Here is a 16561-nt window from a genome sequence, read left to right as displayed (position 1 = left end):
AGTGAGCACAAAACCACCAAGTCATATGAGTAAGTCAGTCTCCAGGACTGTGAAAAAGTCATCCCATTCCTAAAGAATGAGATTCATCCAGGTCTAGTCTTGAACCTAAAACAAAGAGAACAAGATGAGTGATGAGAGTAGTTGCCATGGTCACTGGCAAGAGTTTGAATGGAGCCAGGCAGTGGTAGCAAACACTTTTAATCCCAGCACTTGAGAGTCAGAGGCAAAGTGGATCTCTTGTTTGAGGACAGACTATACAGAGAAACTCTTGTTTAAGAAAGCAAAACAACAACAAAGAACTTGAATGGGTGTTAGCTATTCTCAGTCACAACTATCCTCCTGGCTCAGTGGCTTTTAAATGTCTGATTGTTTATCTTCTGGAAATTGAGAGCAGAAAAGAAAGAGCTGTAGTGTAGAGTGATTAAAACTCTTAAGTCCTAGCTGGGCAGTAGTGGCATAGGCCTTTAATCCCAGCACTTGGGAGGCAGAGACAGCTGAATCTCTGAGTTCAAGGCCAGCCTGGTCTACAGAGCAAGTTCCAGGACAGGCTCCAAAGCCAAAGAGAAACCCTGCCTTGAAAAACCAAACCCCCCCCCCACACCAAAAAAAAAAAAAAAAAAAAACCTCCTTAATCAACTTCTACTGCATAGAATACGGTTGGGGGATGTGATGAAGGTAATGGTGTCATACTTATTGCTGAAATAAAACACCATGAACTAAAAGCAACTTCAAGAGGAAAGAATTTGTTTTGTTTACACTTCCACATCACAGTCATCATCAAAGGAAGTCGGGGGTAAACTCAGGATAGGAACAGAAGCAGAGGCCATGGAGAAGTACTGCTTGCTTTCTGGTTTGCTCTCCATGACTTGCTCAACTGATTTCTGTACCATTCAGGACCACCTTCCACCTTCCCAGGGGTGGTACCACCCACAGTAGGCTGGACCCTCCCATGTCCTATGGAGGAATTTTCTTTTTCTTTTGTTTTTTTGAGATAGGGTTTCTCTGTGGCTTTGGAAGTTGACCTGGAACTAGCTCTTGTAGACCAGTCTGGTCTTGAACTCAGAGAGATCCACCTGCCTCTGCCTCCTAAGTGCTGGGACTAAAGGCATGCGTCACCACCGCTCGGCAGCTGGAGGAATTTTCTTAAGTTTTCTTTTTCCCACATGACTCTAGCTTGTGCCAGGTTGACATGAAAACTAGCCAAACAAATGGTTTGTGATTAATTTCCATACTGCTCCTACTGTTCAAAAGGAAGATTACCCAGTGATACAGTCCTGTAAATAAAATCTTTCAGAAGTACCATTGTCCTAGGTCACCAGCTTGACTTTAAATGTATCTACCACCTTCTGTTTTAAAATGAGAAAGAGTGAGACAGAGGAGGGAGAAAAGAACAAGCAAGAAACAGCATGTTTCTCAATGTATAGTTTCTTCTGTACTGTGTTTTATAGAAATTATCACTAAGAGCTTATTCACGTTACTAACTTGGCTCACTGGGATTATTAGTGTATAATTACTAGCTGTATAATTCCTGGCTATATTTGTTACTTATGATTAGGACATCCTGGTTCAAATAAGAGAATGAGTAAGTTAATCTGAAGAGGTCTCTGAAAATCTGAAATAGTGGGTTTTGTCCTTTTCATGCTTCCTTTGACAAGAGCCTGGAAGACTGAAGCTAAGAGAGATGACATGGGTGCTTTTTCCCTGTAATTTAACTGGCTATTCTAGTACTTTAAAATCACACACACACACACACACACACACACACACACACACACACACACACACATCATGGAGGATGAGAATGTCTCTCAACTAGCATTGTTTCAATACTAGCTTATCAGATTCTAAAAGGTAGCATCAGATTGCACCATTAAAGATGATATGTATAAAACATAAGCAAAGTTATGGCTTCCATTCTGTTAAGGGGACCAAAAACTCAAATAATGTCCCTTCTGTTTCTCTTCTGCTATTTTTTTTCTTCTGTGCTAGAGAATGAATACAGATCCTTGAACATGCTAGGCGAGTATCCTAATTGCCTTTTTGGCTGGCTTTGTAGTGCCATAAACAGTGTCCCTGTGCTGGCTCATATAGTATCCGTCTGCATCTCTCCTCCTCTTATTCCCTTTTCTTCCTCCTTTCTTCTCACCACCATTCTCTTCTTTCCAACAGATTATGTGGTAGTTATCCACAAGAGCTCATAGTACCTGCCTGGATCACTGACAAAGAACTAGAAAGTGTGGCAGGCTTCCGATCCTGGAAGCGCATCCCTGCTGTCATCTACAGGTAAGTAAGCCAGACTAGCACAAGGTTAGGCTGGTACTACTGCCCACCGTCTGTTGCTTGCTGTCTTAGTGGCTGCTAGCCTGGCAGGTGCTGGGTAGGGTTGGGTTCAGAGATAGTCCCTGGCCAGTCCATGCTTCCTGATTGCTGAAGCTGTGCCTGCAGAAAGAAATATACCAGCACTCACTGTGTCCAGAACACTAAGCTGTGGGTATGTATGGACCCCGATGAGAACATTTTAATAGAAAAGTGTCTGGGCCAGGGTGGCAGTGTACACCTTTAATCCTAGCACTCAGGAGTTAAAGAAAGGTGGATCTCTGTGAGTTCAAGTCTATCCTGGTCTACATAAGGACTTCTAGGCTAGACAGGGCTACTACACAGGAAGACAAAGGATCAGAAGCCTGCCACATTTTCTAGTTCTTTGTCTTAAAATTTTTTTTTTTTTTTTTTTTTTTTTTTTTTTTCTTTAGGATAGCATTCTTAAGCTAGGTAATAGTGGCATGCCTTTAATCCCAGCATTCAGGAGGCTAGGGCTACAAAGAGAAATCCTATTTCAAGAAACAATCAAACAGACAAATAACATTTTTTCTTGTGCTTGCTCAGATGTTTAACAGGGCTTTGTGTTGAAAGATTGGTGATAATGGTGTTCGTGATTGTCACTTTAATATATGGAAGGAAGGACTCTTGTTTTGAGATAGAATTAGAAACAGCCAGGGTTGGGTAGAAAACTTCAGAGATCCAAGGCATGAGAGCTGTGTGTGACTTCTTGTTGGGAGACATGAGCTAACCTCTATTAGTCCCAGATAAAACGGACTACAGACCTAAGAAATAGTTCCATCCGATTTAGCTTGCTGACCAGTTGCAGCTTTTAAGGTTGCTTATAGGAGCATGGGTGAGGAATGGGTTAGATGTTTCAGAGATAGCTACATCACTGCAAGGTTTCCCATCATGCTGACTCCTGAAAGCTGCATTACTGCCATTCTCTAAGGCGCTATGGGCAGCCCCACCAGAGTTTTCTTTCCCAGCAAGTGTTTAGCCTTGGAATGGCACATATTCTTGTGCCTTTCTTAGAAGCTTTTCCCTGTAAGAGTGGTATTTTAATTTAGAGGAAATAGCTATGTATATAAGGGCTAAGAGATGCAAGTTTTAGAAGGGGTGGGCAAGATAGAGACCGACATAACTGACTATGGCTCCTGGATTGACTCCAGTCTGCCTCTGATGACTAGAATGAGCAAGATAATTCTTACCTTACAGTGTTCTGTGGGATGCTGATGAGGGCCTCTTAACACTTTAATGTCTTTAACATTTGGAAAAAAAGTATATTCTTGAGTGCTCACTTTATAAGTCAGTGACCTGTTTGTTCTTATTTCGGTGGCTTAGTAAAAAAATTGTTCACCAGGAGCCACTACATTCAAAAATCGAGACCCTAGGAAAGTGGGGTGTTTTTTTTTTTTTTTTTTCTTTTCTTTTGGTTTTTCAAGACAGGATTTTTTTGCATTGTTTTGGAACCTGTCCTGGAACTAGCTCTGTAGATCAGGCTGGCCTCAACCTCACAGAGAACGGCCTGTCTCTGCCTCCCGAGTGCTGGGACTAAAGGTGTGTGCCACCAATATACGGCTGAAAGTGTATTTCTTGTGGCATTCTTATCTGTTGAAGGCACATTCTGATGCCCACCCTGAATACAGAAAGTCAACAATATTTGATATGCTCAGTGGAACCCATTAAGCCTTCACTTTCCGTGTTTATTACTTTTGTTTTCAGACACTACTAAAAAAGTAGGTCACTAAATACACCTATCAGTCAAGTGGCGAGAATGGCATGAGAGTTAGCAGTGAAAGCTGAAGGGATTTATGAGAATGGGAAAGCAGCTGGGTGCTGTTGTGATGGCAGCTGTATGAGATCAGCTGCCTGGCATGTGTGAGACTTGCTGACTTGGAGTAGAAGGGAGAGTGCTCTCAGCTTCTGAGTAACAGGCTTCAATGAATTCTCCCCTTAGGCAGAAAGCCTAAATGTGCTAGATAAGAAAGGTTCCTTAGAATATGGTAAAAAAATTTAGCTTTCCCCCCCCCCCTTTCCTTTTTGTTATTCTAGAAGGCATGAGTTCTAGGATTTCCCCCTTTTAGAGACCCTAGAATATATAAATGGAAATTTTCAGTCTTTGAGAAAAAAAAATCAGGATTACAGCTGGAAGTTGTTGATGTAGCCCATGTAAATAAATCAAGCATGCTTCCTGGAGCTGCTCTCTATCCCAGAACATGTCTCTGACCTCCAAATTGGGGGCCTATGTTGTTTAGTTTTGTGAGGGGTGTGTTGAAGAATGTTGGGGACTCCAGCACTCTTCAATGCCAGCAGAGATGATGTCCTAGTCACTATTTTATTGGTGTGAAGAGACACTATGATCAAAGCATCTCTTATAAAAGAAAGGATTTCATTAGGGGCTTGCTTACAGTCTCAGAGGGTTAGGTTGTTTTCATGATGGCAGGGAGCATGGCAGCTCTCATGATGCTGGCTGGAGTAATGGCTGAGAGCTACATCCTGATCTGCAGGCATGGGGTGTAAGCAGTAAGGTTTTTCCTCCTGCTGCCGGTCTGGTCCCGTCACCACACCAGCCCCAATTAATACACTGAGATTCTGTATTTGATATAATGCTGTAGGCCAGGTACTAGTTTCTTATCGGCTAGCTCTGTCTTAATTATTAACCCATTTCTATTAATCTCCACGTGGTCTTATCTTACCAGGGAGTAGATCCGGACTTCTGTTCTCTCCAGTCTCTCCATATTGACTCCTCCTTACTCCTTTCTCCTTCCTCCTTGTCCTAGTCCCGCCTATCTTCCTTTCCTATTGGCCAACAGGGCTTTATTCATTAACCAGTATGAGAAACATATTTACAGAATGACATCTCCCATCATCTCCTCTTTTCTGTCTAAAATAAAAGGAAGGGTTTAAACCTTAACAAAGCAAAATATATAACACAACACTTATCAAGTAAGAATTACAGTTAATATTTAGTCCATTAGCATTTAGCAAGATTTGAAGAAAATATTCCATCATCTATCCTATCTTTGCGTGTGTAAAGTCTATGTAACTTATCTTTAATTCTAACTAAGGAAAACTATAACCATAACTATCTGTCTTCAACTCTTTTAAAGACCACAGAAGGATAGTATTTAAACTCTACAAATGACAGAGACATCTTGTCTTTGTCAGTCACCTGAAGTTCTTCTGTAATCTTCCATCTTTAGCCCATAGGCCATAGTGTGTCTAGCAGACTCTTCAGTAAAGTAGGAAACTTTAAACTGTCTTCTTGTATTGGCAGTTTGTCAGTCACTTTTCTTTGTGTCCTGCAGACTATCTGGCAGACTCTTCCATGAAGCAGGAACTCTGTAGCAATGTCCATCTTGAATCAGCAGTCATTTCTCTATGGGTCCTGCATGTCCAGTTCATACAGCATAAAGTCAAACAGTCCAGACAAGAGCAGTATCTTGTCCAAATGGCTAGTTTCGCCATATTGGGAGCAAACTTCATAACACGTTTCTTCGATGTCCATCTTCCTTTCTGATGTAGGTGGTGTTGCCAGGAGCATTTATGTCTCATTGTTAAGAAAAACCCTAAACCATTTTAAATGCCATATTCTGTAGGTCTTTGAAAGGTTTGAAGAATTCCTATCTATCTCAAATATATCTCTGTGTATCTTGAAAAACTTAACTAACTTAACTCTAAGCTTTGACTATCATAGGTAATTATCTATAATCTGTAGTAAATTATACATTACATTTCTAAATGAGCTATATAAACACAGTGCCTAAACAAGAGGAGAAATATACATATCACAAAATTGACCTTAAATTGTATCAATAAATGAAAATCCATTCCAAAGTAATGTATTCATGTCTATACCATAATCCCCTTTTTACCTTTAAAAAGATTGGTTGTGGTCATTAACCATTTAAACCAAGCCCATTTAAATGAAAACAAACATTTATAAACAATATTTGGGAATTTGGGCATCATTCTTTCCAAACTACTTCTTGCTGATAGGGCGCGCTGTCATTGGGGATCCTAAGAACTTGCAGAAATCCTGGCTGTAGTTTGCAAGGCTGCCTTGTTTAAGCTGTTTTGAATGTTGGATCACCAGGAATGCTGTTTCAGGGGGGGTCTGGCTTGCTCAAACCACATTAGTCTGGAAGGAATCCACAGCTTTTTATTTTCTGTGGAAACAAAAATGGAAATCCTTTTCCCCAGTAACTTGTCCTTAGACTTAAATTTTGGAGTCAAAGCATTTTTAAAATATATAAATTGAATTAATCCAGCAGTATTTCCTTTAACAGTTGTTTCCTCAGCAGTCAAACCATATAAAGACAATATAATACCGTACAATGCCCAGATTTTTTCCATTTGTGGCTTTTTTATTATTCTGTTTCTTTTCTATTTTTTGAGACAGAGTTTGTCTGTGTAACTCTTATCTGTCTTGGAATTTATACTGCATACCAGGTTAACTTTGAAATCACAAAGATCTGCTTGCCTGTCTCCTGAGTGCTGGGATTAGAGGCATGTGCCACCACACCCAGCTGTTCTTTGTCTTTTTATTATTTTTTAAACCATTTTATCTTTTTCTTTTTTTCTCCCAAGCCTACATATATATAGAACACACTGTAAACCTTCAGAGGTTTTCTTAATGTGAATTTGTCTTTACTGTAAATCTTTATCTTTTTGTAGCCAGGAGTCTTATCAGGTAAACAACAACATTGCTAAAATGAAAGTCATTGCTGTGTCAGCTGCGGTTTACCAAAGATGTCGGCGAGTACCATTACCGCCAGCAGTGAGAGCTGTGTTCACCGCCGTGGTCTATGCTGCCATCCAGCAGCATGTTGCCAGCTAGAAGATGTCACTGCCATTGCCAGCTCTCATACACACCAATAAATTGCTAGCAGTGCTTCTTAAAAGCCGTGCGGTTTTTTTGCCGCTTATGCTGAGTCAGGAATCCCCCCTTAAAGGAGCTGTGCAAATATCTGCTTGTCTCTTCCAAAGCAGAGTCCAACCGATAAAAATGCTGCTACCAAGAAACCTTGCTTGTCTCTGTTCTTTTGTTTCTAAAACCCTTTTTTAAGCTTTTGTTAAATTTTAAGTGGAAGTTCTTATTAGCCATGTGGGTGCCATATGTAAGGAGTAAGGTTTTTCTGCATGCTGCTGGTCTTGTCCCGCCACCGTACCAGCCCCAAATAACACACTGAGACTCTGTATTTGATATAATGCTGTTGGCCAGGTACTAGTTTCTTATCGGCTAGCTCTGTCTTAACTATTAACCCATTTCTATGTATTTCCACATGGTCTTATCTTACCGGAGAGAGAGGCGTTCTGCTCTCTCCGTCTTCCATCTTGACTCCTCCTTACTCCTTCCTTTTTCCTCTTCTCTTTCCTCCTTGTCTCCTAGTCCCTCCTATCTTCCTTTCCTATTGGCCAATAGTGCTTTATTCATGAACCAGTATGAGAAACATATTTACAGAATGACATCTCCCATCAATGGGGTTTCTGAAACTAGAGCCCATCCCCAGTGACATACTTCCTCCCACAAGGTCATACCTCCTAATCCTTCTCAAATAGTGCCTATGGGGCCCATTCTCATTCAAACCATCACATTTTATTCAAACTACCACAGGTGGCAAGATGCCTCTAAATCCAACATTCTCTGGGTTAGTTATTTGTGGGCTGCTGCAGTGATTTCTGAGGTCACTTGTTAACACTGAACTGAACTGAACCCCGTACCTGATTACAACTCTGGAGTTGCTGTAACACAGCAAGATCTTGCAGCTCATAGCTCCTCTGTCTGTATACTTGGTGATCTGTCAAAGCACCTTATCCTATAGGGAGCTTGCCTGACCACTGACTTAGAGGCAGTTAAAACCATTGCATTTTCATGTAGAATGGAAGGAAGCATTCCGTGTTTTAGTAGGTGGGTTCATTTATTAGGCTTTTTGTATTTTTCTAAATTCTGTTTGTTAAAGTGGTAAAATGTCTATTTTACCTTGTTTTCTTTTTAATTTTCCTTTTAAAGTGATTGTAACTGTCCTGCTTGAGCTGTCTTTGATGCATTTTGGGAAATTACGGGACTTGTAGTGACCCAGTAGATCCTGAAAAATCTAAGACCCAGGGTAAAGAGTGCCATCTGCTGTTCCTAGATCAGTCCTAAGAAGCCTTGCAGAGACAGAGGACACTCAGGAAGGCCTCCACCCTCTTCTGGGAAGTTTGCAGTCATTCAGCTCAGTGTTTCCCCAACCTACCTACCAGGGAGGCACAGCAAGAATCCATTGAGTTTCATGTTGTTTGCCTGATTGTGTGTGAGCCAATGAGGTGTTGGTAGTAATGTGTAGTGTTAGCTACTTGCTGTTCACAGTTAGGGAGGATTGAAAACCTATAAGCAAACTGTTCTGATGAGATTTGATTACCGCCAAATTTAATTTATTACTTGTGAATTTAAGAGTTAAAAACAAACTTTCTCTAAAGAAGAAAAAGGAATGGAGTAATGTGTTCTGTGTAAACACATTTGTACTTTTTGTGTATAGATTTGCATGTGCATGTTCAAGAACATTTTCAAAAACATGGGTATTTTCTTCAGAATATAGAATTAGTAGACCTTTGGAATTTTGCTTACCAGATTTTTAAAAAAGTATTTATTGGGGTTGAAGAGTGGGCTGAGTGGTAAAGAGCACTTGCGGTTCTTCCAGATGAATGGAGTTCAGTTACGAGCGCCCATATTGGGCACTCACAACTGCCTGTAATTGCAGCTCCTAGAGATCTGTTCTTTTTTGGCTCTCTCCTTCCACACACAGACTCACCCACATACACAGCAATAAAATATAGAACAAAATCTTTTTAAAAAGCTTTATTCATTGATTTGTTTATTGTGTGTGTGATGTGTATGGGCACACTTGCCACAATATATGTGATACAATTTTGTGGAGTCTGTTGCCATCTTCCACCTTTGCATAATAAGTTCAGGGATGGAGGTACCAGTCTTGCTTAGGCATGTGCTTCACCCACTGAGCCCACCATCTTTATATTTATAGCCAGATGATTACTTTTATAACTTAAAAAGGCTTTAAGTATGTGAATACAATTGAGCAACTTTTAGTATATTACAATTAGAGTTGTATAACCCACCTCTAAAAGTCATAGTTGTATTTTTGCTACCCTGAAGGAAACCTCATACTTATTAGCAGTCCTTCTTTCCCAACTGCTCTAGCCCAAAGTATAGCCAGTAATGCATTGTTTTTCTAGATTTACCTATTTTGAATATGTCATATATGTCCTCTGTGATTGGCTTATTTTACTTTATGTGACACATTTCAATTCATCGGTGATGTAGTATGTCTTTATTCCTTTTTTTTTTACTAGTAAATATTATATTTCCCCAGCTGTTTAATCAACATACTGGAAAATACATGAGATTCTTTTTATAGCATCTCAGAGTATACTGGGAATAATTTCTGCCTTTGGAAAAAGATGTGTGAGAGTATGGTTTGCTGGATTGTGATTTCTTCTTTCTACAATCACAAGGAAAGAAGCATGGGCTGGGTCATTGAGTGCTGTGCCTCTAGTAAGATTAACTTGTGACTCATGACACCTCGGGAGAGTTTTATAAAGGATTCCACCATGGGCCAGGTGAATGTTCCAGTTACAGAGATGAAAAATGTTTGAAAAAAATTCTCAAGCCAGCAGTAATGAGTATGGGTACTGCAGTGGACCCTCAGAAGTGAGGCAAAGCAATTTGTTTTGTATTTTAGCATCTAATGTATTGGATTCAGTATCAAGAATGGGCTGTTTGTGCTTAATTATTACATAGTAGGATTAGAATAGTATTCATAGGTTTTTTTTTTTTAAATAAAGCTTATTTCCCAAACATAAAGATTCAGAATAAGCTGTGAGTGAGTGTTAGTTCATTTTCTCTAAGAATACTCATTTGTCATTTGTTGGTAACTTTATATTGTAACTATAATGGGGTGATAATTGAGAAAGTTATGTAAGTTTTGTTATTCATTTCCGTTCCTTTAATACTGCAAGGATTTGAAGCCAATTCAATATTTATCTAGTGTCAGGCTAGTTAATAAATAGCTTACAGTCAACTACTATACTTTTTATGTGAGTACAGAGCATCAGATTGGGGGCCTGAAATAGTACAGTTGTTGTCTTTTGTCTCCACACAGGCACCAAAGCAATGGAGCTGTTATTGCCCGCTGCGGACAACCAGAGGTTAGCTGGTGGGGCTGGCGAAATGCTGATGATGAGCACCTGGTGCAGTCAGTGGCCAAAGCTTGTGCTTCTGACTCTCAATCAAGTGTCAGCAGGGTTTCCACAAGGAGCAGTTGTCGGGACTTTCCCAATGGCGGAGATCTCTCTGATGTGGAGTTGGGTAAGGTACTCTCTAGGCCCATAGCAGCAGTTCATAAAAGCACCCTGGGAAGCTTTTCTTAAAAGTGGCTTTTCCTTACAAGACTAACGTTACTTTGGGTTTTTTGAGATGGGTCTCTGTTCTGAAACTCATTATGTAGACTAGGCTGGCCTCAAGTTCACAGAGAACCGCTTCTGCTTCCTGATTGCTGGGACTAACGGTATGTGCCACCACACCTGGCTGTAGAGTTACTTTTGTGAAAGGAAATTCAGTGAGATTGTTTGAGGAGTGACAGCTCTTGACAAAGCACTGCAAGACCCTTTGTTTCAAGCTTGTGAAAGGACTACAGGGGTAGAAATGGGGGGGGGGGTGTAAGAGACTGGGCACTGTGGGTCTTCATGTGATGTGGGAATTGGTTTTGGAAAATAAATCCTTACCAATTTCTAATCAGAAGGCAAGGCAGGGTAGAGTGAAGCTAAGTCTGTGTACCAAGGCTTAGTTAGTCATTTTGTTTTGTTTTTACTGTAATATGTGCCTCTGGTTCTAATTTTTCAGAGTTCTAGGAAAGCTAGGTTATTTAGTTTATAACCCTCTTCTTGGTGTCTGCAGATTCCTCTCTGTCAAATGCTTCAGGAGCAGAAAGCTTAGCTCTTCAGCCACAGAAACTTTTGATTTTGGATGCACGTTCCTATGCAGCAGCTGTGGCAAATCGAGCCAAAGGAGGAGGCTGTGAATGCCCAGGTGAGTGCAAGATCTGTCTGTCCCTTGATAATCTTGCTCTTGTCACTGCAGCTCACATACAACCTAGACTTAATGTAAAATAAATGACAAGGCACATTATCACTATACATCTAGAAGGCCCGAGTTCTTTGGATCCTTGACATTCTTGTGCTTTGGACAAGGTGCAAATCAACTTTCTCCTCTGTTGCAGCCTTCTGTGGTAGGGAAGCTGGTCTTTCCCTAGGTCTGTTAGTGCTGCTGTAGAGGATGTTTCTCAGTCTGTTTTAAAAGCATTGTTGCCTCTCACAGTACATATATGAGTCACTAGCTTCCTAACGCACCTGCCATGGACTTCTTAGAAAAGCAAGAGTTGGGCTGGAGAGATGGCTTAGAGGTGGGAGCACTAAATTTTCTTCCAGAAAGGTCCTGAGTTCAATTCCCAGCAACCACATGGCGGCTCTCAGCCATCTGTAATGAGATCTGGTGCCCTCTTCTGGTAAGTAGGCATACATGCAGACAAAACACTGTACATGCATAATATACATGTTGTTGCTGGGAATTGAACCTTTGGAAGAGCAGCCAGCAGCCAGTGTTTTTAACCTCTGAGCCATCTCTCCAGTTCCCTAAATAAATACATCTTTAAAAAAAAAAAAAGAAAAGAAAAGAAAAAGAAAGAAAGAAAAGCAGGGGTGAAAACTGATGTAGTAAACACAGAATTCTAGAAATTCTGAATCTGTCATTTCCCTGCTATTTGAGTGCTGCCATTCCTGTGGTCCTTAAATTGAATGTATTTGTGTTTTCTTTATTGTTTTTCTCTCCAGAGTATTACCCCAACTGTGAAGTTGTGTTTATGGGAATGGCAAACATCCATTCTATCCGGAGGAGTTTCCAGTCTCTTCGACTGCTGTGTACACAGATGCCAGATCCTGGAAAGTAAGTTTCCTTTGTTGTTATTATGTCTCTTCTCCTCCTTCTCCTCCTCCTTCTCCTCCTCCTTCTCCTTCCTCTTTCTCTTTCCTCTTCCTCCTTCCTTCTTCCTCCTCTTCCTCTTCCTCTTCTTTACTTTTAAAAACAACAACAACAAAATGATTTCGGAGGTATTCTTCAGGTGTGTGTGTGTGAACCTGTTATACTATAAGTCTCTGGATATTCTTCCTGTCTTAGGAGATAGACAACATAGACATGAGCTGTTGAAAAGACAGTCAAGCTCTTCTGCAGGTTTTTTTAAAATTTATTTTTGAAATTAAATTATAATTATATTATTTTCCCCAATTCTTTACTCCAACTCTTCCCATGTACCCCTATTCTCTCTCAAATTTTTACATGTGTATATATTTCTAAATATATAAATACTTCCAGTTCCATCCATATATTTATTGTTAACTTGTATATTTGTTTTTTAAGGCTGACCACTTAGTATTAGATAATTAATTTTGGGAAGATGATTTCTCCCAATCTCATTACTCCTTAGTTGACTTGTAGTTTTTTGTCTATGGTACCCAGCCCCAACTGATATATCTGTAACAAACTTCTGCCAGAGTTTTAGGATGTGCAGTGCAAAATAGATCTCAGCCCTCAGAACAGAAGCAGTACATTCTCGATGTTCATGGGACTGCTTTGTTCTCTTTTGTATTGTTTTTAGCCCAAACAGTATAATTCTTTGGTTCCTGAATTACTATAGTAGCACTTGATGTGAATTGAGGGTCTTAGTGTAAAGTCCCAATTTACATACACACTACACACTACACATACACGCACACATGCACACGCACACACACACACACACACACACACACACACAACCTGCTCAGTCCATTTAGTGTTACTTGTATGTTATGATTTCAAGTACTCGGTATTGGAGAACCAATTAGGGGGCTCATCTCCAGGAAAGACTTTCTCTCAATATAAGCATTCCCTAGTTACAATTTAATTCTTTGTCACAAGGGTGGGACCCTGTGAGATCACCCCTTTCCAGGTTATCATGTCTGTTGGTGGTATACTTGTTCAGATCTTATTAAGGCAGCCATATTGTTCAAGTCTCATGAATGAAACTTCTCTGTCATTTCTAGGAGACAGTCTTACAGCAGATTTCCTGGTCTTCTAGCTCTTACAGTCTTTTCACTCCCTCTTTTACAATGTTCCCTGAGCTCAGGTGCAGGAGTTGTGTTGTAGATATATCCATTGGCACTTGGCACTCCACACCAGTTGTTCTTTGCACTTGGACCAGTTGTGATTTTCTGTAATGGTCTCCTGGTCTCCACTTGTTGCAAAGAGAAGTTTGTTTGGTGATGAAAAACCGCTAATCTGTGAGTCAATTGATAACTGTTTAGAATTCATTTGGGAATTAATAACGTGGCAGTTGTAGATTAGATTCTTCTCAAGTCCGATGGTATAGCTGTTGTTTATTGTCAAGACAAGTTGTGTCTTTAGGGATTTCATTCCATGCTGGTCATTGTTGTGGTTTATAGGCATCACAGCTGGGTAGGACTGTTGGTAGCTTTCCTCCTTTCGAAGCTTGCACAGCCCCATTTCAGGTACTATGAAGGCTAGTCTAAGGGAGGCTTTCAGATTGTGTTCCCCCCCCCCCAACACTTTTCTAGAGTTCTCACTCCAACCTTAGGGGAGAGAACTAGATAGGCCCTGGAGCTGAGCAACAAATGCAAATGAATAATCCTCAGGTGCTGAAGGACTCAAATTCAGGTTGCCATGCTTGTGTGGCAGGCATTTTACCAACTAAGGCAACTCTCCAGTTTCTCATTACCTTCTAAAAGTTTTAAACTTGCTATGTCACTTTCTGTTTGTTTGTTTACACATGACCTTCCATTTCTAAAGTAATGTTAACTCTGTAATAACATATTATAATTTCAGTTGCTTATTAAAAATGAATGGCTGGGTGGGACCCTACTGGGTTACCTTGTCCAGCCTTGATATGATGGTCTTATTGTAGCATGTTATGCTGTTTTGATTGCTGAGAAGCCTGCTGGGGGGTGAGGGTAGGGGGATAGGTCTGGGGGAGAGGAGTTGAGGGGAAACTGCTGTCTAGTTGCAATATATGAGAGAATAAAAAAAAAAATAATAAAAGAATGACTGGAATTTGCAATGAAGAAGGTAAAGGAATACCCCCTGCAAGGGGGTTGTTTGAACACATGATAAATCAGTGCTCTATAAAACAAATGTCAACAGATAAATATTTAAAGCCCCTTCTTTATTATTTCAGGAAGCCAGAGATGTGCCAATGAAAATAGGATTTTTCTTTTTTTGTGTTTAGTTGCTTCCTTGAGTCCCATCAGTGGACCCATAATCACATCAACTTTTTTGTTAATTTGTTTGTTTTGCATTCTTAAATGGATTTATGACATCAGGTGCTGCCTGAAACTGCTTGTTCGGACTCTTGGTAAAAAGTAATTAAATTGTTGGGTGGTGGTGGTGGTGGTGCACACCTTTAATCCCAGCACTGGGGAGGTAGAGGCAGGCAAATCTCTGTGAGTTCAAGACCAGCCTGGTCTACACAGTGAGTTCTAAGACAGCCAGGCTACACAGAACCCCAGTCTTGAAAAACCAAAACCAACCAACCAACCAGCAGACCAACCAAAAAAGGGGATTATATTTTTTTTATCACAGTGACAATCAGCCCTGAGGATGAAGCATTGTTCTTTGGAGAGAGTTAGGATTTCTGTTCTTGTGAAGAGACACCATGACCATGACAACTCTTATGAAAGAAAGCATTCAATTCAGGGGCTTGCTTATAGTTTCATTATTATCATGGCTGGAAGCAAGGCAGCTAGCTTGCAGGCAGACACTGGAGCAGAAACTGATCTGTCGGCACAGAGACTCAGAGCTTGACTTGGACTTTTGAAACCTCAAACCTCAATCCCAGTGACACACTTCGTCCAACAAGGCCATACCTTCTAATCCTTTTAACCCTTCCAAATAGTGCTACTTCCTAGTGATTAAGCAATAAAATATGTGAGCATATGGGGTCATTCTCATTCAGAACATTGCAGTGACCAAATAAAGAACAGCTGGCTTCTCTCCTTTGAGGATTATTCATTTGCATTTGTTACTTAGCTCCAGGGCCTAGCCTATTCTCTCCCCTAAAGTTGGTGTGAGAACTCTAGAGAGGTGTCTTACTATGTAGCTTAATTGTTCAGGATCCCTTTTCATGCAAAATAAAAAGATCAGATCAGTACTGTGTAGTCTAATGCCTCTCACATATTTAAATTATTTCTTTAAAAACCTGATTTTGAGGCCAGAAAGATGACTCAGTGGTTAAGAACACTTGCTGTTCTTGCATAGGACTCAGGTTTGGTTTCCAGTACCCACAAAATGGCTCACAATTGTTTGAATACCAGTTGTAATGGATACAGTGCCTTCTTCTGGAATCTTGTAAAAAAATAAATATGTAAAAACAAAACTTTATTTTGAATGCAAAAAAAAAAAAAAAATTAATCAGCCTCTTCCCAGTCCAAATGAGTGGAGGACTTGTTAAAGAAATAATGCTTTATATTTGGGTATTTGATTCTCTCTTATGGATAAAAAGAAGCTTTGGCAATGATGGACACTGAGTAAGCCATCCATCCATCTGGGGCTGTGGCAGGTTGAGGATGGTTCCATTTGACATTAGCAGAGAGGAGTGCTATGGCATCCCCTCTGGTGGCCAGCCCCTCTGGTGGCATCCCCTCTGGTGGCCAGCCCCCCTGGTGGCCAGCCCCTCTGGTGGCCAGCCCCTCTGGTGGCCAGCCCCTCTGGTGGCCAGCCCCCCTGGTGGCCAGCCCCTCTGGTGGCCAGCCCCTCTGGTGGCCAGCCCCTCTGGTGGCCAGCCCCCCTGGTGGCCAGCCCCTCTGGTGGCATCCCCCCTAGTGGCCAGCCCCTCTGGTGGCCAGCTCTGCAGCACAGCTTCTCTCAGGCACAGGCACCACTGGCTGCTAGTTCATAACCATTCAGTCAGGGTTAAAAGAGCCCTCTGCCGGAGTCTTGCTTACTGTTTCTTCAGCAGCAGCATGGAGATAGTTTAATTACTCATCTCTTAAGCCTTTTGATTTCTTTTAAGGCAAATGAGAATAAACAACTGACCCATCAGTAAAGTATTTTAATTACATCTAACATACACTTAATTTTGAGATAGAAAGTCTTGAAATTAAATTTTGAGAATTGACAAATTTGTAATTCATTAAG

The 16561-nt window shown here is 40.7% G+C and overlaps 1 protein-coding gene across 7 annotated transcripts in view; it reads left to right on the top strand.

The window, feature by feature from the left end:
- The window catches only part of Mtmr3 (myotubularin related protein 3), a 107275-nt gene that overhangs the window by 75939 nt on the left and 14775 nt on the right, over nt 1-16561 (top strand). For all 7 annotated transcript variants that reach the window (XM_051200343.1, XM_051200347.1, XM_051200346.1 and 4 more), the window contains 4 exons: nt 2170-2283; nt 10482-10687; nt 11276-11407; nt 12208-12319. In XM_051200343.1, coding sequence (XP_051056300.1) covers nt 2170-2283; nt 10482-10687; nt 11276-11407; nt 12208-12319 — 564 coding nt within the window. The remainder of the gene's footprint in view (nt 1-2169; nt 2284-10481; nt 10688-11275; nt 11408-12207; nt 12320-16561) is intronic.

The sequence above is a fragment of the Phodopus roborovskii genome, unplaced genomic scaffold, assembly GCF_943737965.1.
Source record: "Phodopus roborovskii unplaced genomic scaffold, PHOROB, whole genome shotgun sequence".
In the NCBI taxonomy this organism is placed as follows: Eukaryota; Metazoa; Chordata; class Mammalia; order Rodentia; family Cricetidae; genus Phodopus; species Phodopus roborovskii.
This window is presented reverse-complemented; position numbering and strand designations above follow the sequence as displayed.